This window comes from Pleurodeles waltl, chromosome 4_2, assembly GCF_031143425.1.
Source record: "Pleurodeles waltl isolate 20211129_DDA chromosome 4_2, aPleWal1.hap1.20221129, whole genome shotgun sequence".
NCBI classification, from domain to species: Eukaryota; Metazoa; Chordata; class Amphibia; order Caudata; family Salamandridae; genus Pleurodeles; species Pleurodeles waltl.
In genome coordinates, this window is record NC_090443.1 from 504647382 (window position 1) to 504671237 (window position 23856).

General features: G+C 42.3%; 1 protein-coding gene across 4 annotated transcripts in view; it reads right to left on the reverse strand.

Annotated features, from left to right (window-relative positions):
* Positions 1-23856, reverse strand: part of SUCO (SUN domain containing ossification factor) — a 481248-nt gene that overhangs the window by 265849 nt on the left and 191543 nt on the right. For 2 of the 4 annotated variants that reach the window (XM_069231978.1, XM_069231975.1), the window contains exons 12-14: positions 21115-21135; positions 20800-20855; positions 4978-5069 (exon numbers count right to left, since the gene is read on the reverse strand). In XM_069231978.1, coding sequence (XP_069088079.1) covers positions 4978-5069; positions 20800-20855; positions 21115-21135 — 169 coding nt within the window. The remainder of the gene's footprint in view (positions 1-4977; positions 5070-20799; positions 20856-21114; positions 21136-23856) is intronic. The other 2 variants (XM_069231976.1, XM_069231977.1) reach the window with 1 other exon arrangement.

Genomic DNA, 23856 nt, shown 5'->3' on the forward strand with positions numbered 1-23856 from the left:
CTAGTGTTTTAGAGCAACAGTTTAGCCAATAGCAGAGATGGCATCTTGATGGAGACATCAGATACTGAGACAGCATCTGAGGGATAGGACAATGGCGCAGACTCTGGGAGTGATTTTTCAGTCGGAGGAGTCCCCTTCAATAACTCCTTTTCCATTAAATTATGAGGGAGGTGATGAGGACAGTCCTGCTGTCCCTTCGCAAGCACAGCCTGTGCAATGGGGTAATAGTGGGTTAGCCCAACCCAGAGAGCAGGGGAATGCGTCGGCAAGCAGAGAGCAAGAGTGCTCTCTTGGAAGCTCCCCAATTTAGTTCAGCCCCAAATTCCACGGCCCAAATCGTATTGTGGAGACATCAAAATTATCTATCACAAAACAAACTGGTTTTGTAAGGCAGGCACCTGTGTTTTTGATCCTGGGTTCGGCGGCCATATAGAGAAACATACTAAACCCAAACATTTCTGGAAACTAGACATTCGGGGGGAGTCCACAAAGGTGTGACTTGTGTGGATTCCCCAAAGTCTTCTTACCCAGAATACCATGCAAATCTGAAATGTTGAATAAAAACTCTATTTTTCTCGCATTTCTGTCACACAAACTACAGGAATAAGATGTGATCCACAAAATTCCTACCACCCAGTGATTCCTCACCTGTCCTGATAAAAACACTACCCCACTTGAGTGCCTATACCTAGTGCCTGCGTCAGGAATGGATCACCCCAGGGTCATCAGCTGCCTTATGTAAGGACCAACATTGACCGTTGTGTGATCTATTCCTGTCACGGGCACCAGGCCTACCCACACAAGTGAGGTACCATTTTGTATCGGGAGACTTGGGGGAACGCTGGGTGGAAGGAAATTTGTTGCTCCTCTCAGATTCCAGAACTTTCTGTCACCGAAATGTGAGGAAAATGTGTTTTTTTAGCCACATTTTGAGGTTTGTGAAGAATTCTGGGTAACAGAACCTGGTCAGAGCCCCACAAGTCACCACATCTTGGATTCCCCTAGGTCTCTAGTTTTCACAAATGCTCAGGTTTGCTAGGTTTCCCTAGGTGCCGGCTGAGCTAGAGGCCAAAATCCACAGCTAGGCACTTTGCAAAAAACAGGTCTGTTTTCTTTGGGAAAATGTGATGTGTCCACGTTGTGTTTTGAGGCATAACCTGTCGCGGGCGCTAGGTCTACCCACACAAGTGAGGTACCATTTTTATCGGGAGACTTGGGGGAACGCTGGGTGGAAGGAAATTTGTGGCTCTTCTCAGATTCCAGAACTTTCTGTCACCGAAATATGAGGAAAAAGTGTTTTTTTGTCCAAATTTTGAGGTTTGCAAAGGATTCTGGGTAACAGAACCTGGTGAGAGCCCCACAAGTCACCCCATCCTGGATTCCCCTAGGTGTCTAGTTTTCTAAACTGCACAGGTTTGATGCGCATGTTTTAACTTGCCAGGAAGCACAGGTAGACTCTGGTAGGTGGTGTGAGTTGAGGACAACGTATTAAACAAACAATCATCGTCAAGAGGTTCTGTGTGCATGGCTTCGTTATGATATGACGCTGCCCTAGCTAGAACCTGCATATATGAGGTACTATCCTCTGGGGGTGATGGCTTTGACGGATAGCACTCTGGACTATTGTCAGAAATGGGATCATCATAAAGGTCCCATGGGTCAGTGTCATCCTGGTGTGACTGTGCAGAGTGTACTGGAGACTGTGAAGTGGGGGTAATAGGTGGGGAGACAGTTAAGTGAGTAGAATGAGGAGGAGACTGGTGAGGTGAAAACTGAGAAGGCGGACATTTTTGTCTCGGTTTTGGCACTTTAGCCGGTGGCTAGTCAGTGTCCAAATGTCCTTGAAAGGCCAGCTTCCTCTTTGGAGGAGGAGCAGTGAGGATTTTGCCAGTGTCTCTATGAATTTGGATTCTGGCCTGTTTTTCGTCAGGGCTTTCTTTCAATTGCTTGGAAAGTCCATGCTCCTCTGTATATGTGTTTTTTCGGCTCCGAAGCTGGTTTCTTCGGGATCGAAAGGCCTGGAGTAGTGAGAGGGATTTTCGGGGGCTTCGAATCGATGGGTCGGTGCTTGAGGATTTCGGAACCTGTGCTTCGGCTTGAGTCCGAAGGCTTCGGTGGTGTGGCCTTTCTCTGTGCCAAAGATGTTGCTTGGTCACCGGAAGTTTTCCTACGGGTGGAGCCATGGCCTTCTGGCAGTGGCGTCCCAGAGACCTTGTGTTTGGACTTGGATTGGGTTGGGGCAAGCGTACTCCCGTGCTGGCCCGTTGTTATTGGTCTGTCGTTGTCGGACTCGTGCTTGGAGTCGGACCCCCGGACGGAGACTGCAGTGTGGATCATCTCCTCTTCTGCATCGAGGCGTTCGATGGTTCTGGACGCCATCTCTAAGTTTCGCGTTCTTCGGTCTTGCAAAGTCTTTTTCGAGCTGAAGAATCTGCAGGCCTCGCAAGTATCCTCTGGGTGGTCTGGAGATAGACACAGGTTACAGACTAGATGTTAGTCCGTGTAAGGGTACTTGGCGTGGCACAGAGGGCAGAATCTAAACGTGGTCCGGTCAATGAGGCTTCGACAAGACTGTTAGTCGGGCTGACCAGGCCCGAGTTGGGTGCAGGTGCCCCAAAGGGCAAGTAGAGATCTGTGTCTGCAGGTACCGAGGTGTCGATGATAGATGGTACGTGATCGAAAACAATACAGATGAATTTAGAGAGTTTGTAGTACTTTTCTGACTCGAATTACCGGAGTGAAAAGAAACACGTCCGAACTCGATGGCGGAAAGAAAACAATCTAAAATGGAGTCGATGCCCATGCGCAATGGAGCCGAAAAGGAAGAGTCACTGGGTCCTGTGACTCGTAAAGACTTCTTTGAAGAAAAACAACTTGTAACACTCCGAGCCCAACACTAGATGGCCTATCAGGTGGGTGCCTCCTCCTTGCAAGCAGCACTGCACGTAATTAATGTCCAAACCAAGCAGCTCCACTACAGAGCCAGGGGCACTCTTGGATTCCACTGCCTCACCCCAGCATGACGTGTTTCGGCAAAGTGCCTTCTTCAGATGCCCGTAATTACAGGACACATGCCCACTAGTGTTTAAATACGTTTTTACTCCACCTTCAATTCATTCATCATTACAAACTGACTCCATTTCCCATAATTTCCCCAATAGTTGTCTGTTTCAAATGTACAGTAAAATATTTTTGTTACCATGCCAAACTATAACCAGACTTTTTTTTGTGTGAATTAAGGTTTGTTTTAACGTAAAGTAATATGTAATTACCACTCCCACCCAACCATTCGAGGCCAACCCACCTGCCAAGCCTGTGGCCTAATCTTACTTCCAAGGCCACAACACTCCCCCCGCACCCCTCCACCAAGTCCCTGTCGTCGTCCCCCCCCCCCCCCGCCCAAATCACCCACACCCAACCACACACTCCCACCCAATTCTGCATGGCCTTTGTCCAGGCCCAGCATCCAACCTCTCTCCCGCAGGTGACCGACCCCACTCCAAGCACAACTCTGTAGGAGTAGCCTGTGACAGCATAATGGTACTTTTAGGACAGTAAGCAGCCAGATTCTGAACACAGTATTAATGGTACTGGCTCTCAGGGCCATACATAACAAAGGTATTCCTATGCATAATCCTCGCCTCTGTCTCCTTAATACAATCTTAACTTTCTTCACAATAGCCATGAATGTTTTTCATTCAAGGGGGTCATATGTATCAAATGACCATTTCACATTTCCTAAATAGCGAATTTTAGGTACTCTTTATTAAAAAAATGCAAAATGGTATGTAACAAAATAGCAATTCCCTAATAGCGATTACTACAGAGTCTCAATTGCTACTAGAGAATCGCTATTAGGAATGCAACTCCATTCGTTCTTATGGGCCCATAGGTGCAAATGGTTTTGCATTTCCTAATCTGCGATTACCTATTAGGAAATCGCAAATTAGGAAATGGAATACCAAGACTGCCTAGGGGTCTAAGGCCCCCTTTGATGCACCCCTAAAATACATTGTGCACATATGAAGCGCTAATTGGCACTTTAAAAAACGCATTTTTTTTTTTTTAAATTGCACGATTACCACTGGAGTCAATGGTAACAGAATTTCCTAAATGCCCATTTCGCATTTAGGGAATGCTTGGTAAATGTGCTTAGGAAATTGCAATCGGATTTGCGATTTCCTATTTATGGAATCACAAATTGAGATTCCCTATTTGAAGTCACAGTTTTAGGAAATTGCAAACAATTGTGATTCACCTAAACATTGGACTGCCAACGCCTTTCATACAATTGGGAAGACTATTTTTCATTCGCAAACGGTTGAATTTAGCGATTTGCACCGTTTGCGAATGGAAAATCGTTTGATACATAAGCCCGTAAATATCATATGTATATAAAAATAGTTTTTTTCTGGAACAACCTATTTATTATTCCAGTGAAGATACCATGATAGAAAATTCAATTTTTCAAGGAACGCACAAGTATTTCCCTTAAGCATTAATTGTTTAGATGCCCCATAAGCACAGAGTCAGCAATGCAACAAATAGTGAAAAGTTGCATCTTGCCATAGTGTCTCCTCCTGTGTATCTCTTTGTTTGGAAAGCATAACTCTAAGAGGAATAATCTGCTCTCAGAGATCCCCTGAAAATATAGCAGAGTTTAGAAGTCGTTCCCGATCAAATCTCCCAATTACTCCACAATGTTTATAAAATTAAAGTCAGTGAGTGCTTAAAGTGTAAAATGCTATTGACAATACTTTGTTAATAAAGGTTCTGACATGGCCACCATCTGCTAAATCCCAATAGCCAAAGTATAATGGAAAGGAGGCTTCCTATCAAACATCAGATTATGCAATTTACATAAATATTTGGTTTGACAAATCAGGTTACCCAAAGGTGAGCTTTAGGTGCTAATACCTAGACACAAACTAAAATTTACAAGCATGAACCAGAAAAATGCTACTTTAATTTCCTTACCATAATCTTCGTCATAAGGATCCTGACGTTCATGTTGATAGTGTGAATCAACACTTTCTTCATATTCTTCCACCATGCTTGTTCCAAATACCCTAACAATTACAACATACATGTAAACTGTGGTGAGAGAGCATATGCTTGACAGTGCAAGGGCTTGAGTTTGAAACGCCAATTACCTTTAAGTATGACAGTTGTCTTTGGTCATGTAGTAAAGCAAACTCAATATGTGATACTCTTTATAATCTTTAGATTGTCCTACTTTCATTAGATTTGTCAAGTCTATTTAGACAAAATCCACCAGCAAAACCCAGCACTAAAAGCAAAAGCTACATTACTTACCTTGAAATAAAGTTCATAAAATCTGAATATCTGTGCATGTGTGAGGATTTTGAAATCTTATCAATGAAAAGAAAAAACACAAATATTTTAAGAAAACAATGCCTAGCTATCAACCTAAAGGTTTATTTTCCCTTTTCATCGAAACAGTTTCATTCATCTTTCATTAGCTTGCTATGTAAGTGCATGTATGCCCACATAATAGGTCCTTGGTTATGATTTAGTTTGGTTTGGGAAGAAGCAGTTGGATGACATTCTAGTAACAAGGTTTCTGCAAAACAAAACCAAAAAACATAAAATTTGACAGTGAGGCTCCCAAATGCAACCAGGGAATTACAAGTGGTTTGGAATGGTATACCACCCCTCCTGCCCCACGTGATTTGTAGGTCTGTATGCAATTGCTGTTTTATTATTACTACTACACAGTGATCGGGGGGGCAGGGCAGTTCATGAGAATTCAAAGATGGCAAAGCTGGCGATGTGTAGTTACAGACACAATAGTTATTCATCTCCAGCAATGGATCTTTCATAAATTCACATGTCCTAGTTGGCTGTAACAAAGTAGTACAGAGGAACAAGAGTGGTAGGAGAAAATAAGGCAAACATGTTCAAAAGAACAATCTGTCCTAATGGTAATACTGCTCTGTTTATCACTGCCGTAATGTGTTGTTCCCAGAAGTCACTTCTCTGTAGATCTCTTTTTCAAGCCACTGGTAGAATGAGATCTGATTTCATGAGCCTTTGGTCTGGCCAAAGAAACACAAAGTATTGTGTTGCAGGAGAGAGGAAAATGTTACTTACCCAGTAAGCATCTGTTTGTGGCTTGTAGTGGTGTAGATTCACATGTTCTGCATACTTCTGTCATACAGTGTTTGGTCATGAAGGTTGCAAACCATTTCTCTTCCAAAAGTCTTTCATGTCACAAAGTAGTGTTACTCCTCCTTTAGCTGGTAATGCACATGAGCATAGACTCCATTGTTAGATTGTTTTCCCGCAGATGGGTGAGAATGGAGTGAAGTGTAAGAGAAAAGAAAGGGATGAACATGCAAGTGAATGTATGAATACTGTGAAAAGACTGCAACAGTCACAGGTGTCCGGGGAGGCTAGTGGGCTCATATGAATCTACAGCACTACATGCCACAAACAAATGCTTACTGGTTAAGTAACATTTCCCCGTTTGATGGCATGTGTGGCTGTAGATACACATGCGCTGCATAGTCTGTAAAGCACTGCCTTCCACAAGAGGTGGCTAACCTGTGGGTGTTGCACTGGTCTGGAAAAGTCTACGTAGCACTGTCTGTCTTACATTAGCTTGCTGGCGAGCTAAGACATCCCCACAATAATGCTTAGTGAACTTGTGTGGTGTGGACCATGCAGCTGCCTTACTTATGTCAGGTATGGGAATGTTACCTAAAAGGACATGGTTGCTCCTTTTTTAGGAGTGAAGTGTGCTCTAGGAGGAAGAGGTCATGGTCTTTTGACTTTAGCGCAGCAGGTCTGGATATATTTAACCATCCACCTAATTATGCCAGATTTTGATATAGGGTGGCCTTTGAGTGGTTGTGAGGAGGCAACAAAAAGCTGTTTAGTTTTTCTAAAGGTTTTAGTTCTACCAATGTAAAACATAAGCAATCCCTTAACGTCAAAAGTGTGGAGAGCTCTTCCAGCAACAGAATACTGCTGTGGAAAGAAGACTCGTAGTTCAATGGACTGATTTAGGTGAAATTGAGATACCAGCTTTGGGAAGAATTTTGGGTTGGTGCGGAGAACTACTTTGTTCTTATGTATTCGGAAAAAGGGTTCTTGCAGAGTTAAAGCCTGGAGCTCACTTACACGCCAAAGTGAAGTGATAGCAACTAAAAATTCCACCTTCCAAGATAAAAATTGAAAAAGACATGAATGTAGAGGTTCAAATGGTGGACCCACGAGTCTAGAGAGTACAATATTAAAATTCCAAGAAAGCACTGGAGGTATCCTTGGCACAATAACTCAAGTCCTTCCACAAATGTTTTAATGGGTGGAATCTTGAAAAGGGGAGAATGCTGTCTGTTCTGAAGGTAAGCAGCTATGGCTGCAAGATGTAATCTTATGGAGGTGCATGCTTTGTTGGCTTTCTGCAAATGAAGAAGGTACGAAAGAATACCATGCACTGACACTTGAAAGTGTCCCATTGCTTGGATAAGCAGTAGCAGACAAAAAAATTCCATTTTGCTGCAAAACGTTCTTCTGGTGGGTTTGCACTCCTTTTTAAGAATGTCCATGTATTCTTGAGGCAGTTTAAGGTATTTAAACGCCATGACCTCAGGAACCATATTGAAAGTTTTAATTTCCTGGGACTTCGGTACCTTATTTGACTAAAGTTCTGAGTGAGAAGTCCGAGTTGAGCGGAAGCTTCTCTTGAGGAACTACTAACAGTACTAGAAGAGCGGTAACCACGGTAGCCGGAGCCTTGTGGTGGCCACCAAGATCAATATGAGGGATGCTTACCTGAGCTTCCACACCAGAAACAGCAGGAGAGAGAGAGGCAGAAAAGCGTAAGCAAATATAACTGACCAATCCATCCACAGAGCGTTGCCCTTGGACTGAGGTTGTGGGCACATGGAGGTGAAGTGTGGGCATTCTGCGTTTTCTTTTGTTGTGAATAGGTCTATGTCTGGTAACCCCCACTTTTGGAAGTAGGGAAGCAGGACTTGTGGGTGGAGTTCCCACTTGTGGACTTGGTGCTGCATCGTCCTGGGGTCTGCAAAGTTGTTGGGTGCCCCTGGGAGATGTTCAGCTAGCAGGTGAATGTTGTGGTGAATGGCCCAATGGCAGATCTTCTGCAATTGGCAAGACAGCTGTAAAGAGTGTGTCCCCCCGTTTCTGCACATAATTCATGGTTGTCACGCTGTCTGAGTCAGGATAATTTTGTTGATCAACTGCGAATGCTTTCGGCACTAGTAGAACTGCGAGAAGTTCTATGTAACGTATATGCATACAGTGATGGTTAGAATTCCAGAGACCCCGGACTGTGAGATCCTGAGGGTGAGCACCCCAACCCAGTGAGAGGGGTCCATTGTCAGAATGATCTGAGGAACAGGTTCTAGAAAAGGCCACCTCTTAAACAGGTTGTATTTGTTCCACCACTGCAGAGAGTGATGGGTGTGGCTGTTTACCAACACTAGATCTTCCGGACAACCCTGTGACGGAGACCGGCGGGCTAGATATTCCTGCAATGGGCGCATGTGGAGACAGGAATTTGGCACTATGGCAATGCGAGAAGCCATCATCCCTAAAAGTCTCATGACACATTTGACATGATGATTGGGGTGAAAGCATGAACGTTGTGTATCCTTGCTGCATTTGGATAAGCTAAACCCCAGCTGTGTGTTCAGAACAGACCCTAAATAAGGTTGGATCTGAAAAGGTTGCAGGTGAGATTTTGGAAGTTGATAGTGAAACCCAGTTGGTGAAGAAAATCTATGGTGACTTTAATGCGGTGTAGGCACATTTTGAGAGTACTGGCTTTGATAAGCCAGTCGTCCAGATATGGGATTTGTATGCGTAAGTGAGCTGCAGCCATTGCTAGATATTTTGTGAACACTTAGCAGTTGATGCTCCAAACTGGAGTCTTTGAACTGGTAGTGTTTGCCTGCCATCACAAATCTGAGGTATTTGTGATGCACTGAGTGTATAGCTATCTGAAAGTAGGCACCCTCCAGGTCTAGTGCTGAAGGAGTTAGATCACGTCCTGGAGTGTTACCATGTAAAAATGCTCTGATAGGATGTAATAATTTAAAGGCCTGAGATCGATAATCAGCCTTAATGATCCGTCCAGTCTGGGGATTAAAAAGTTCAGAGAGTATACCCCTGTCCCTTGAAAGTGTGATGGAACTGGTTTTATGGCTCCTTTATTTAGAAGAGCCTGAACCTCCTATTGGAGCGGAGTGATGTGTTCTGGAGATGGTTTGAGAGTGCGAGGGGGAATTTTTCGAGAAGTGGAAATAAGCTCCAGACAGTAACCATGTTGGATAATATTAAACACCCATTGACCTGTTGTTATGCTTTGCCACATCTGGAAAAATGGTTGAAGACGTCCCCAAAAGGTTTTAAATAGTCAGAGGGAAGGTGAAGAGGAGTCATTATTTTGAGGCAGTTGAGAAGCCTTGTGGGGCATGTGTTTTGCCTCCCCTCTATTGTTGTTTGCCCTGCAGAGACCTTTATAAAAGTCCCTATGGGAAGATATGTGAGCATGGCCTTTATGGTAAGTGGACAAGTTGTCCATGGCCGTGGACTCAGAGGATGATTGATATATCAGCAGACGAAAAGAGTCACGTGTAGGAGGGGTCTGAAAGGCACACATGGATTCAGCCACCTAATTCTCATTTTTAATTTTTTCCAGCACCTGATCGACTTGTGACCTGAAAAGGTGCTCTTTGTTAAATGGTACATTGAGACTAGTTTGCTGTACCTCGGGTTTAAATCTGGAAAAGCGTAGCCATGCATGCCGGTGTAAAAAGTACACCAGTATTTATTCCCCCGATAGCCGTGTCAGCAGACTCTAGAGCACAGCGGATGGAATTATTAGAAATAAGCTAGCCCTTTTTGATGATTTCCTGGCCCCTCTTCCTGCGCTTCTCTGGGAGATACTGGAGGAACTTCTCCATCTCGTCTTAGTGGGCACGGTCATACCTTGCAAGCAGGCCTTCTGTATTAGTGATACGCCAATGATTGTTGGGTTGAGCTGCAACCCGCTTTCCAAAAGCCTCAATCAGCTTGCTCTCCTTATCAGGAGGTGGAGCTTCGCTAGTAGCTTGTGATTTAAATCTATTTCTAGCATTAGAAACTACCAGGGAATCCATGGGGAATCAGACAGCTAATAAAAATGGCGTCTGAGGCTTTATATTTCTTCTGTACACACAATGTGATGACATGTGCCCTGACAAGATTTGTAAATATGTCCTCTTTGTGTCTCATCATTCTCTTTAGCATGGGTAGGTATTGTGTGGCCATGTGCAAGGAGTTTCAAAGAGGAAATAATCCTCAATGGGCTCTTTATCAAAGGGTACTTGGTGATAAATAGCTGCCTTCCCAATGAGCTCCTCAAAGGAGGTAGTGTTATCTGGCAGAGAAGGCCTGGCTGGATCGACATCTGGGTCTGTGTAGGGATCGACATTGCAACCAAGGGTCTGTCTCTTGTGGGAAAGGGAGAGTATCATCACCTGCTCCTTGATCACCTTGGAAAGAGTGGGTGGAACCTTGTGGGGTAATGTCAAGGGGGTCACACTGTTAATGTGGAGGTGAAGGTGAGGGTGGTAGTAGTGGAGAAGAAGGCAAAAGAGGGTGTATAGTACCAGAGTCTGTCCATCCTCTTATGTTTGGAAGGAGGAACAGTAATATCAATAGTTTCCTCAAAGGAAAGCTTTCTTTTAGAAGGTTATTGAAACAACAGCTTTAACCAAGAAACGGTCAGTGTGTAGTTGAATAGGAAGCTGCGTCTGCTTAGTGTCTAGTTGCTGCTTCATCTTAAGGAGGATGGACCCTATAGAAGTACTCTGCTCTGAAGGTGTGGAAACGTTATTTTTTTTTTTTGGGTGGCAAAGCGATCTTCTCTTTCAATGCCAGAACAGTTGGTGCCGAAGCTGGTCATGGTCTTTTTGGCCCCAGGATGGCTGGTTCCAATTGCGAGCCCGAAGCTACTGGTGCCAAAGAGGGAGATGTGCAGCTCGGCGCCGAGATGGTCTGTTTAGACCTGATGTTTGGTGCTGAGCTCGATGGAGGTGTCCAAATTAGTCTTTTGGAGCCACTATTGTCCGACGGCAGTGGCGGCCTGCTAGCCTCTGCTTCGGTGAGAGGTGTTTTTTTGAACATGGGAGTCAGAATTCATGGTTCGTTGGGCCAGAGGGAGAGCGTGCATCTCAAGAACAGTGTCCACATCCGACTCAGAGTCGTGGACCCAAAAGGCCTCCTCCTCAGCTGTCAAGACATCTTGTATCTCCTACTCTGGCTCAGACTCAACATCTTGTTTTGAATCTCTTTGATCTTATATCACTGCTCACAATGACGGGCCCTTTGATTCCTTAGGGTCTTTTACGATCGAAAAGACTTAAAAGCCTCGCAGCCCTTCCTCTATGGTCCAGGGACAAACAGGGGTTGCAGACCGAGTGCTGGTTGGTCCACAAGAACTTCACGTGGGACTTAGGGCAGAAACGTAAGGGAGTGCGTTCCATTAGGAGTTCATTCTCTCTGAGGTGGAACTGAGAAAAAGGCAACCCGAAAGCCATCTGTCGGGACACATTGATCCGACGGGTGATTTCTTCTTGTCCTGGAACGCAAAGAATGGAATGTATGTGTTCACATAGACAATACCAACAAGTAGGTGAGGTATCCCAAACAGAAGAGTCGAAAGACTGCCTCAAATCAGGCCTCTGTGAAAACACGACCGGACCAGAAATTGAAAAAAAAAAAAAAAATCTAACAATGGAGCCGATGCCCATGCACCTTACCAGCAAAAGGATAAGTCACTACACCTTGTGACTCATAAGACTTCGAGGAAAAACAACTTGCAACCTTTCGGACCCAACACTAGATGACAGAAGTATGTAGAGAATGTGTATCTACAGCCACACGACATCAAACATCCACTTTCCCTAAACCTTGCTCAAAAAGACTTGGTCCTTGTTTGCTTGACCAAAGCCTACCAAGCAACTGGTCTGCAAAATGGAAGTCAGTTTAAACATCTTTTAATTAGTGGCGGCTGTGACTGAATGGGGGTGTGGGCAGGGATGTAAAAAAATTAAAAAAAAAAATTGGAAATGAAAAACACTTACCTGGTTTGTCAGGAAACTAGTTAGTCTCCTCTGTCCTCGTCCTCTTCCGGGAAGCACACAGGCTGCCAGACACCCCTCAGCCAATCACGACACTGCTGTCACCAGAATGACAGCAGTGTCATGATTGGTGTGAGTGGCCTAGTTTCGTACTCATACAGAGAGTGGGGCCCTGTGCTCTTTCTCCTCCCAGCTGTGCAATACAGCCAGGTGCAGAAATGCAAAGTGCACGTCTGTTTGGAAAGTCACACACGGATGGCCAAACAGACATGCACACACCATTCCTCCACCAGACCCACCCCACCCTTGCTCCTTACTAAAATAAAATAATATTAACGTTCCGTTTTTATCATTTTATTTTTTTACTTCTGCTGAAAGCAGCGGGGCGACGCTCCACCCCTCCGCCTTAGCAGAGGAGCCGCTGCTACTTTTAATGTGTGATGCCTTTCAGTCGCAGTGCTTGAATGCGAAATGAAGGTAGGCAGAATACCTTGTTGATTTAGATGCCATGAAGAGGAAATGACGGGTTTAAGTTGCAAAATTACCTGAATGGGTTGCACTTGGCCTGTTGATGTTTTCAATCTTATTTGAATGTATATACACTGCTAGGTTAACACGGACTAGAAATAACTCCCAAGTATGAGGACAGGAAATAAACAACACTGATTTATGAAAGATCCAGTTCAGGAAGGTTCCTCTGAGGAGAATGCGTACATCATGGGTGAGGTGATTTCACACAAGAAAGAGGTCTTCAGCGTCAAATACTGAAAGTAGGAAAATGAAGAATGTTTTTTTTTTTAAATGAAGATCCAGGAAGCAAAGCTCCAGAATATTCCATTGCACTTCACATGCAGTGGAAAACATTATCAGTGGAACCAAAGAGAAGTTGATCTTTCTCTCACCCTCTCACTAGTTGGCATTTGGATCACATAAAACAGTGAAAAGACTACAAGTACTATATGAGTGTCTAACAACCCTGCTGCTTAAACATGGACTATTGGGGATTTACAGCCTCAATGAGGAGACATGAATTAATTATTACCAACAGACCTGCAGCTGTTGTCAACTACTCTTGATAATTCAAAATAGATTTACTTTATGGTAACAATCTTGTAATATAGGGGGTATACTATTACTCTTAATATGTAAATGGTAATTTATAAAAACATTGTCTTTTTAAGTCAGTATCAAATAAATTAAACTTTGCAGCATTTACCATAAACACCAGTTAGCTTATTGGTAAATTGTTCTTCAAATAAATTATCTCTCTATTAACTCCATAAGGATAAACATCAGTTAATTAGGTCTCCTACAGAGTCCAGTGTAAAAATTATTATTTTAACAGAAGGCATGTTTTTGATACAGGGACATACCCCCATCTAATGAAAGGCACTTAAAGGCAAATTGGCAACTTGCTTTATTCATGTCGCTAGACAAAACATGCAGTCTGTGCCAGGGTATAAAGGCTTTAAAAAGGACTACAACGATAAGATAACCAGTGTATAAACAGTGTCACTGGAAAAAGATTAAACAGCAGTAGCACGACTATACAATGAAGAGTATACTAAGACAAAAATGTGTATCAGCAAGAAACTAATATGCTCCATGCACACTTTTTCCTTGTCTAACAAAGAATTAGAGAGTAGCATGCATAAATGGTCTAAGGGAAAGGGCTCGAACACATGCAGAAGTTAGCATGTTAGCGCATTTAGAAAAGGACACTCATTTCCTTGCAGAGAAAGATAAATTGCTAACAATGTTGAAGATCTAGTGAAGGAACCAAAAGGCTGCATTAAAAAAACAATTTGCCCCAAATCTCACAAATGGCATAAACTAAATGCATCTATCCCTTTAAGCGTATGTCGACAGAATTTCTAGCAATTTTCTGGTAGCGGCAAGAATGCCGAGAGTGATGAAAACATTTAACAGTGAGACAGACTGACGAGCAGAGGCTCCCAATAGTATCTGAATGCACCCTATCATGCTAGACTTCTTGAAGGATTATTCAGGTGACATTACGGGAGCTGGTCAAATCAAGGGAGAAATTACTAGCAATTGTAAAGAACCTAACTGATTTGAGGTAGCACAGACATTATTTTAGTTTGAAGTGTGGCTCAATCATCTAAAACGAGAGAAAGATTATGCTAGGGAGTATGATTAATGATGTGGCTTAGGACTGAAAATAATTACCCAGGACTTGACACCAATGAGCCAGTTGTACCTCAAAGAAAGATTAATAATGAATAGGCATCCTTCCAAACGTGAAGATAAACAAAGAGAAAAGGTGAAAATATTTGCATACACTGCAGTACACATGGCATGACAAGCTGCCTCTTTTAATGACTATGAATAGCGGCACTATGCAACAATTAAAACTGACAAACGTAAACTGAAAGTTCTGTGACAACTCCTTATAGTGTCAGCCAACAACTGTCAAAATCTTATTGATTCTGCTACTCATGAAAGGCTTCCTACTTTCCAAATTGCTGAGGGGGACTTACAGTCGTGCTACTAAGTGGACAGTTACCAGTCCTGCTACTAAGATAAAGCAGCCTAAAGTAAATAACAGTAAGAAAGTAAAATATTACTTACCCAGTAGACATCTGTTTGTGGCATGTAGTGTTAAAGATTCACATGCTTTGCATAAGTCAGCCATCTAGTATTGGGCTCGGAGTGTTACAAATTGTTTTTCTTCAAAGAAAGTTTGAGTCACGGGATCGAGTGACTCCCCCTCTGTGATACTGCGAATGGGCATCGAGTCCTTTGTTAGATTGTTCTCCCCCATAAGGGTGAAGTAAACAGTGTATAGGTGTATATGTACATGTATAATGAAGAAATGAGCTGTCCATGCAATGTATATACATATATACAATATATAGTACTGCAACGGCTACAGGGAGGAGGGAGGGTGCATGTAAATCTACAGCACTACATAGCATGAACAGATGTTTACTGTGTAAGTATCATTTTCTGTTCAATTGCATGTGTAGTTGTAGATACACATGCTTTACATAGACTGTAAAGCAGTCCCCTCCCAAAATAAGCAGTGGCTAGCCTGTAGGAGTTGGAGTAGTTTGAAATAGTGTCCTAAGCACTGTCTGTCCAACGTTTGCTTGTGGCGAGAACACATCCACATAGTAATGTTTAGTAAATGTGTGTGGTGTAGACCATGTGGCTGCTTTACATATGTCTGCCATTGGTATATTCATTAAGAATGCTACTGAAGCACCTTTGTTCCTAGTGGAATGTGCTTTAGGAGTTACTGGTAACTGTCTTTTAGTCTTAAGATAACAAGTCTGAATATACTTTATTATCAATCTGGCTAATCTATGTTTTGAAATAGGATTACCTTTGTGAGGGTGTTGAAAAGCCACAAAGAGTTGCTTGGATTTTCTGAAATTTTTTGTTCTGTCTATATAGTACATGAGAGCTTTTTTAACATCAAAGGTGTGACGAGCTCTTTCAGCAGCTAAATCTTGCTGTGGAAAGAAGACTAGCAATTCCACTGACTGACTGATATGAAAAAGTGAAACCACTTTTGGAAGGAATTTTGGATTTGTCTTAAGAACTATTTTGTTTTGGTAAATTTGAAAGAAAGGTTCTTCTAAAGGGAATGTTTGAATTTCACTAACTCTTCTTTAAGAAGTGACTGCTACTAAGAAGGCAACTTTCCATGATAAAAACTGAAGAGAGCAAGAATGCATGGGTTCAAATGGTGGCCCGAATAAGTCTTGCGTGTACAATGTTAAGATTCCACACAGGAGCTGGTGTAGCTGTAGGTGGAATAACTCTTTTAAGACCCTCCATAAAAGATTTTATAACAGGAACCTAAATAGGGAAGTATGTTGTCTGTATTGGAGGTAAGCAGCTTTTGCTGTTAAATGTATCCCAATAGAGTATGCAAGGTTTGATTTTTGTAAGTGTAGCAAATAGCAAACAATATCCTGTATTGAAGCTTTAAGTGGGTCAATGTTTTCAGGCTGACAAAAGTAGACAAAACGCTGCCATTTAGAAGCATAACACTGTCTATTTGCGGATTTGCGTGCTTCTTTTAGAATACCCATACATTCAGATGGAAGTTGTCAGTAGCCAAACTCTATGACTCCATGAGCCAAATCACCAGGTTAACTACCGACAGATCCAACAGTGTTGTGTACCAATGTTGGCGTGCCCATGTGGGAGCTATGAGTTAGATGGTGAGCGAGGTTTGTTTCATCTTTTTGACAAGAAATGGAATTAGTGGGAGAGGTGGAAAAGCGTAAGCAAATATCCCTGGCCAACTGATCCATAGAGCATTGCCCTTGGATTGAGGGTGTGGGTACCTGGATGAGAAGTTTTGGCATTTTGCGTTTTCTCTTGTGGCGAAAAGGTCTATGTCTGGGGTTCCCCACATTTGGAAGTTTTGTTGAATTACCTGTGGGTGAATCTCCAATTTGTGTAATTGTTGCTGTGTCCAGCTTAAGAGGTCCGCTAGTTGATTGAGTATCCCTGGATTAGACTCTGCCAGTAACTGAATCAGATTGTGAATTGCCCATCTCTAAATTGTCTGAACTAAAAGGATCTATTGGGATGACTGTGTCCCCCCTTGTTTTTGCCGATAATACATTGTGGTCATATTGTCTGTCCTTATTAACACTATCTGTTGTGTGATTTGTGTCTGAAAGGCTTTGAGCACTAGGAATACTGCTAGTAATTCCAAGTGGCTTATATATGTCTGTTGGATTGAGTCCTATTCCCCCTGTTTAGTGAAGTTGTTGAGATGAGCTCCCCAACCTATCATTGATGCATCTATTGTGATTATGGTCTGAGGCACAGGGTCCTGAAAGGGCTGCCCTTTTGATAGGTTGGTGTGAATCCACCATTGCAGAGAGTGGTAAGTTTGGCGGTCCAACAACACTAGTTCCTGAACTGACCGTGTGCCTGAAACCATTGTTGAGAGAGACATTGCTGTAGTGGTAGCATGTGGAGTCTCACATTGGGTACTATTGCTATGCATGAAGCCATCATCCCTAAAAGTTATCATCACCAACTTTACAGTACAAGTGTGGTTGTATTGTAGTTGTAATATGAGACTGTGAAATGCTTGAATCTTGACTGGATTTGGGTATGCCAATGCTGATTGAGTGTTCAGAATTGCTCCTAGATACGGTTGTATCTGTGATGGTTGCAGGTGAGATTTTTGGTAATTGCTAGTCCTAGATTGTGTAGGCTGTTGATGGCATACTGAGTATGTTGTTGACAAATTTGGCCTTTATGAGCCAGTCATCGAGAAATGGGAAGCCATGTATGTGCGGTCTTCTGAGAAATGCTGCAACCATAGCTAAGCATTTGGTGAATACCCTTGGTGCTGTTGTTACTTTGAATTGTTAGTGTTTTCCTGCTGCAACAAATTTAGATACTTTCGATATGTTGGATGTATGGGAATGTGGAAATAAGCATCCTTGAGGTCTAATGCTGTTATGTAATCCTGTTTTTGTAGTAGGGGAATGACGTCTTATAGAGTGACCATATGAAAGTGTTCTGAAAGTATTATAAATTGAGGGGTCTGAGATCCAAGATTGGTCTGAGAGTACCATTTTCTTTTGGTATGAGGAAGAATAATGAATATAATCTGGATCCCTGTTTGGATATAGGTACTATCTCTATGGCTCCATTGAGTAGTAGTGATTGTACCTCCTGTTTTAAAAGAATGAGATGTTTCCGAGTGAGTTGGTATGAACGAGGAGGAATGTTTGGTGGAGTAGAGATGAGTTCTAGACAATAACCATGTTGGATGATTGATAGAACCCACTGATCCGTAGTGATGTTGAACCATTAAAGGAAAAAACGTGCGTGTCTTCCTCCCACAGGAGATGTATGCTCTGTGGGAATTTGTAAAAAGTCACAGCTTTGCTGAGGTGGAGGAACCTCTGGGAGCGGCTGATTAACCTCTTCCTCTAGAACTAGATCCTTTATAACAGCCTCTGAATGAACCTATGTTATAGAATTGTGGCCCTGGTTTTTGTTGTGAGGTGAATGGTTCTGTGCTTGATGGTTTGAAACCACCTCTAAAATGGGGCCTACGAAAAGTGCCTCTAGTGGGTGTGGTGTATAATGCACCCATAGCTTTAGCTGTTTGAGTCATTTTTAATTTTATCTATGGTGGTATCAACCTCTGGCCCATTTAAATGTTGTCTATCGAAAAGCATGTTTAATACGGCTTTCTGTATTTCTAGCTTAAACCCAGAAGCTTTTAACCATGCATGTCTCCTGATGATTATGTTGGTGTTTACTTCCCTTGCAGCTGTATCAGCTGCATCAGTAGCACATCTGATTGCATTATTACATATAGCCTTCTGCGACTATTTGATGCCCCATTTTTTGATGTTCTGGTGGAAGACATTGTAATAAGTCTTCCATCTGGTCCCAATGAGCCCTACCACATCTTGCTAGGAGTGCTTGTGAATTTGTAATTTAGTGGTTGGCAGCTTGAGTTGTCACTCTTTTGCCTGCTGCATCAAATTTTCGACTTTCGTTCTCTGGAGGAGGAGCATCTCCTATAGACTGGCTATTGGCTAATTTTCTTGCTGCACTTATGACTATAGAGTCAGGTGGTGATTGTGCCCTAATAAAAACTGGATAGGAGGGTGCAGGTTTGTATTTTTTTTTTTTCTTTTTTTTTAAAATCAACCCTTGGTGTAATGAACGTAAACAAAAAATCATCCTCAATAGGATCTGTATGTAACTGTACGTTATGATACGCAGCTGCCCCGGCTATAACCTGATTATAAGCAGTGGTATCTTCAGGGGGAGATGGCCTTGCTAGGTATAAATCTGAGTCATTAGGGTGATTAGGGTGAATGGGATCTATATCCCATGGGTCTACCTCTTCTTGAGGATCAGTTAAATCATCCCCATGTAGTGATGTGGATGAGGCTTGTGGAGAGAACTGAGTTGTGTGTGTGGGTGAAGGTGGTGGTGGTGGGATAGAAGTAAGAAAGGGAAAATGTGGTGGTGAAGGCTGAGGCTGTTGGGTAGCCTTTTATTTCTCCTTTTAAGGACTTTGAAAGGTGGAGGACCAGCGTCTAAAGTCTCTTGAGAAGTTTCTTTTAATTGTTGGAGGAGGAGAGGCTATGATCCTTCCTGTTTCTTTGTGTATATTAATTTTCCACTGTTGAGCATCCATAACCTCTAAAATAGTTTGTATTTCTGATGATTCCTCATTAACTGGAGAGTGTTTACTACTGGCAGCTTTCGATTTCGAAGATTTAGATACGGTATGCTTGGCTCAAACCGAAAATGTCAGCTCCGAAAGTATTGTTAGTTTCTTCAGCTCCGAGGTGGAAGAGTCTTATTTTCAGCTCGGTACTGAAACAGATGTGGCAAGCTGTTTGGTATATGCCAGAAGCATTTTGGCCTTTTGTTTCGGTGCATAACCGAGAAGGGTGGTCATCCAAAGGTAATTTTCGGGTCCGACCATGGCCCGAAGGCAGTGGGGGGCTGAAGATCAAGGCAGGAGTCTTTTTAATAGTCTTTGTTAAGTGTGACGGTGCTGGTGTATTCATGCACTGCGCTGGTGGTATGGATTGGCTGTCGACATCGGAGTCTCGATCCGAATCTGCAATGGAAACGGCTACATGCTGTCCTACTTCTTGCGCGTGTTCATCTCCGAAGATGTCTGGTGTGTGCTCTGACGACCTGGATGCCATCTCCATTCAAAGCACACTTCAGTCCCATAGTGTCTTTTTTGATCTACAAGCGTCGCAGTTTTCATCTCTGTGTTCCAAAGACAAGCAGAAATTACACACCAAATGCTGATCAGTGTAGGGAAATTTGGCTTGACACTGAGGACAAAACTGAAACTGAGTTTGTTGCATCAACTTACCATTGTTCAACTATGACGTGCCTAAGTAGGCCCTGAAAGGACGAGGTCACCCTTAAGGGTGTGCAATCGACCCCAACGACTGCAATCGGATCGACTAAAAGAGTGGAAAAAAACAATCAAAACTATACAGACATTTATAGACAGTTAGAGGAAAGTTCAGAAGATACAAACCGAGGTGTACCAGAGAGAGACGGAACGCATCCGAACCCGACGGCAGAAAGAAAACAATCTAACAAAGGACTCAATGCCCATGTGCAGTATCACAGAGAGGAAGAGTCACTCTATCCCGTGACTCGAAAGCCTTCTTCGAAGATAAACAACTTGTAACACTCTGAACCCAACACTAGATGGCAGACTTATCCAAAGCACGTGTATCTACAGCTATATATGCCATCAAACAAATGTGATACTCTGAAGGGCATTGCAAGTGAATCAAGATTCTGTACAGTGAGTAACCTGAACCAACCTTTTTCAACTCACAAATAAGTTGTTTTTAGTCTTTAAGTGTCCATGTCCCAGTACATTAAATGTTTTCACAGCACAAGAAGTAGATAAAATTAAGTTGGTGTTAAACTATTATAAGATGAGTAAGCACTGTGGTGTTTAATTGTGTACACCTGCACAAACTAGATGGCATGGCAGGGGTTGATTCCCAAAACATCGCTCAGCACTGATTTAATCAACCCGGTAAGGAGTACATAAAATTGGAATACATCCAAAATTCTTCATCTTGCCCCACTCCCATCATTAACCCACTAGAATACTGTCCGTTATAGGCCATTGTTTTTTTTTTTATTAAATAGTATTAAATATTACCTTATGAGGCTTAGAGGGCAAAAATGTTCTGACCCAAAATGCGATACCAGCTCCACCTAGAGAATGCACATCATAATTATTAAAAAAAAAAAAAAAAATCAACACAGCAGTGATTCAGCAGGATTAGTTTTCACATAACAGCATTTCATTTGACAATTATGTTCTCGGCAGGGGAGATTAAATGTGTCCTCACCTGAAAAGGTCACGACTGACATTTTTATTTTAATAACTATGGATTTGAGAAAGAAATCAGCAGTGCAAGAGAGAACGGCGGGCCCAGTGCAAAAGATATTCACAAAGAGAAGGCTTGCTAACCTTTAGGTACTTGATGAACATCTGAAGCAAGGAACAGGAAGAGAAAAAAACAGATGTCAGTTCAAAGACAAAGTACATGCCACAAGCAAGTCCAGTTACTTACTCTCTACATAAATTTCTACAGCAAAGCATTCCCAAGCTTAGCGAATAGCAAGCAGTAAGTATAAAGATGTTTTGCACTCATTTGCTAGATTTGTTAGTGAAGAAACATGCTTATATTAAAAAGGCCATGCATAATTATTAACACTGTTTCTACATTAATTTATACTGAATGTTGTACAGTGCTCTATAGTGCGGGACACGAAACACCCTCTGGTGTCTGAAGGCATTTAAGACTGAAAGACACTCGTTTACACCACAGATGAAGTTGGTGGTGCTCAAAGCTAAAAATATGCAGCTAGTGGTCCCCAAAACATAGGACAGATTGAAAGTCAGTGGGGCAGCTGCAATTTTAGTATCTTGTTCAAAGAGTTCTGCATATATTTCAATTAAATATGGGGAGATGGACGATCACAATAATGAAGTCAGATAACTAATTAGGGATGTTTACAGCAACCCTAGCTGGGAAGAAGTAAAGAACTAAACGGGGCAAGAGCAAATATCCAAATCACAGTTAACAGGTTCTTTTACTTTGTGGGGAAAAAGTGTTCCTTAAAGACATTTACATTCAGTTTCTTTCTGACGTGCAGCAGCGACGACAGTTCTGAATTCAGTGGGGAAGCTATTTCATATCCTTAGTGCGAAGGAGATGGCATGCTTTCTGGATTGTCCTTTCTTGCGCTTTGTCTCTAATCGGAAAATGACCTGGCATTGTCCTTTCTGCCTGTGGTGGGCAATTTATTAATTTCAAAACCTTTTAGGTGAATTAAAGTAGTATCTCTCAAAATAAATCCTAAAATTATTACAGGTAACAAAGATCATGTTTTAGGCCTTAAACCCCTATGCTGCCAGGCCTTTTCCCCTCAGTTGCCAGGCCTTTTTTTTGGTTATTTGGGGTAGTTCGCGCTTAGGCACCCATAACTTTTTGTCCACATAAGCTACCCACGCGAAATTTGCATCCTTTTTTTCCCCAACATCCTAAGGATTCTAGAGGTACCCACACTTTGTGGGTTCCCCTGAAGGAGACCAAGAAATTAGCCAAAATAAAGCAAAAATGATTTTTATTAAAAACAAAATAGGAAAAAGGGGCTGCAGAAGAAGCCTTCTGTTTTTTTTTCCCAGAAAATGACATCAACAAAGGGTTTGCGGTGTTAAAATCACCATCTTCCCAGCTTTCAGGAACAGACAGACTTGAATCAGAAAAAACAATTTTTCAACACAATTTGGGCATTTAACTGGGACATACCAAATTTTGACTATTTTTTTGCTTTCAGCCTCCTTCCAGTTAGTGACATAAATGGGTGTGAAACCAATGCTGGATCCCAGAAAGCTAAACATTTCTGTACAGTAGACAAAATTCTGAATTCAGCAAGGGGTAATTTGTGTAGATCCTACAAGGGTTTCCTACAGAAAATAACAGCTGAAATAAAAAAAAATTGAAATTGAGGTGAAAAAAACAGCCACTTTTCTCCACGTTTTACTCTTTAACTTTTTCCTGCGATGTCAGATTTTTTAAAACAATATACCATTACGTCTGCTTGACTCTTCTGGTTGTGGGGATATATAAGGCTTGTAGGTTCATAAAGAACCCTAGGTACCCAGAGACAATAAATGAGCTGCACCTTGCAATGGGTTTTCATTCTATACCGAGTATACAGCAATTCATTTGCTGAAATATAAAGAGTGAAAAATAGTTATCAAGAAAACCTTTGTATTTCCAAAATGGGCACAAGATAAGGTGTTGAGAAGCAGTGGTTATTTGCACATCTCTGAATTCCGGGATGCCCATACTAGCATGTGAATTACAGGGCATTTCTCAAATGGACGCCTTTTTTACACACTGCCTTACATTTGGAAGGAGAAAATGTTGAGAAAGACAAGGGGTAATAACACTTGTTTTGCTATTCTGTATTCCCCCAAGTCTCCCAATAAAAATAATACCTCACTTCCGTGGGTAGGCCTAATGCTCATGACAGTTAACACAACATGGACACATCACATTTTTACATTGAAATCTGACGTGTTTTTTGGAAAGTGCCTAGCTGTAGATTTTGGCCTCTAGCTCAGCCAGCACCTAGGGAAACCTACCAAAGCTGTGCATTTTTGAAAACTAGACAACTAGAGGAAACCAAGATGGGGTGACTTGTGGGACTCTCACTAGGTTATGTTACCCAGAATCCTTTGCAAACCTCAAAATCTGGCCAAAAAAAAAACACTTTTCCCCTCACATTTCGGTGACAGAAAGTTCTGGAATCTGAGAGGAGCCACAAATTTCCTTCCACCCAGCGTTCCCCCAAGTCTCCCGATAAAAATAGTACCTCACTTGTTTTCCCGCAGGCGGGTGAGGTGAGGAGTATATAAAGAGTGTAAGAGAAAGGGATGTCCATGCGATACATTTACATATGTGCAAAATATTTATAAGAAAGCCACTGCAATGACCATAGGCTTCTGGAGAGAAGGGAGGGTGCATGTGAATCTACAGCACTACATGCCACAAGCATATGTCTATCCGGTAAGTAACATTTTCCGTTCAGTGGCATGAGTGGCTGTAGATACAAATGCTTTGCATAGATTGTAAAGCAGTCCCCTCCAATAAAGCGGTGGCTAGTCTGCAGGAGTTGGAGCGCGCTGAAACAGTGTCCT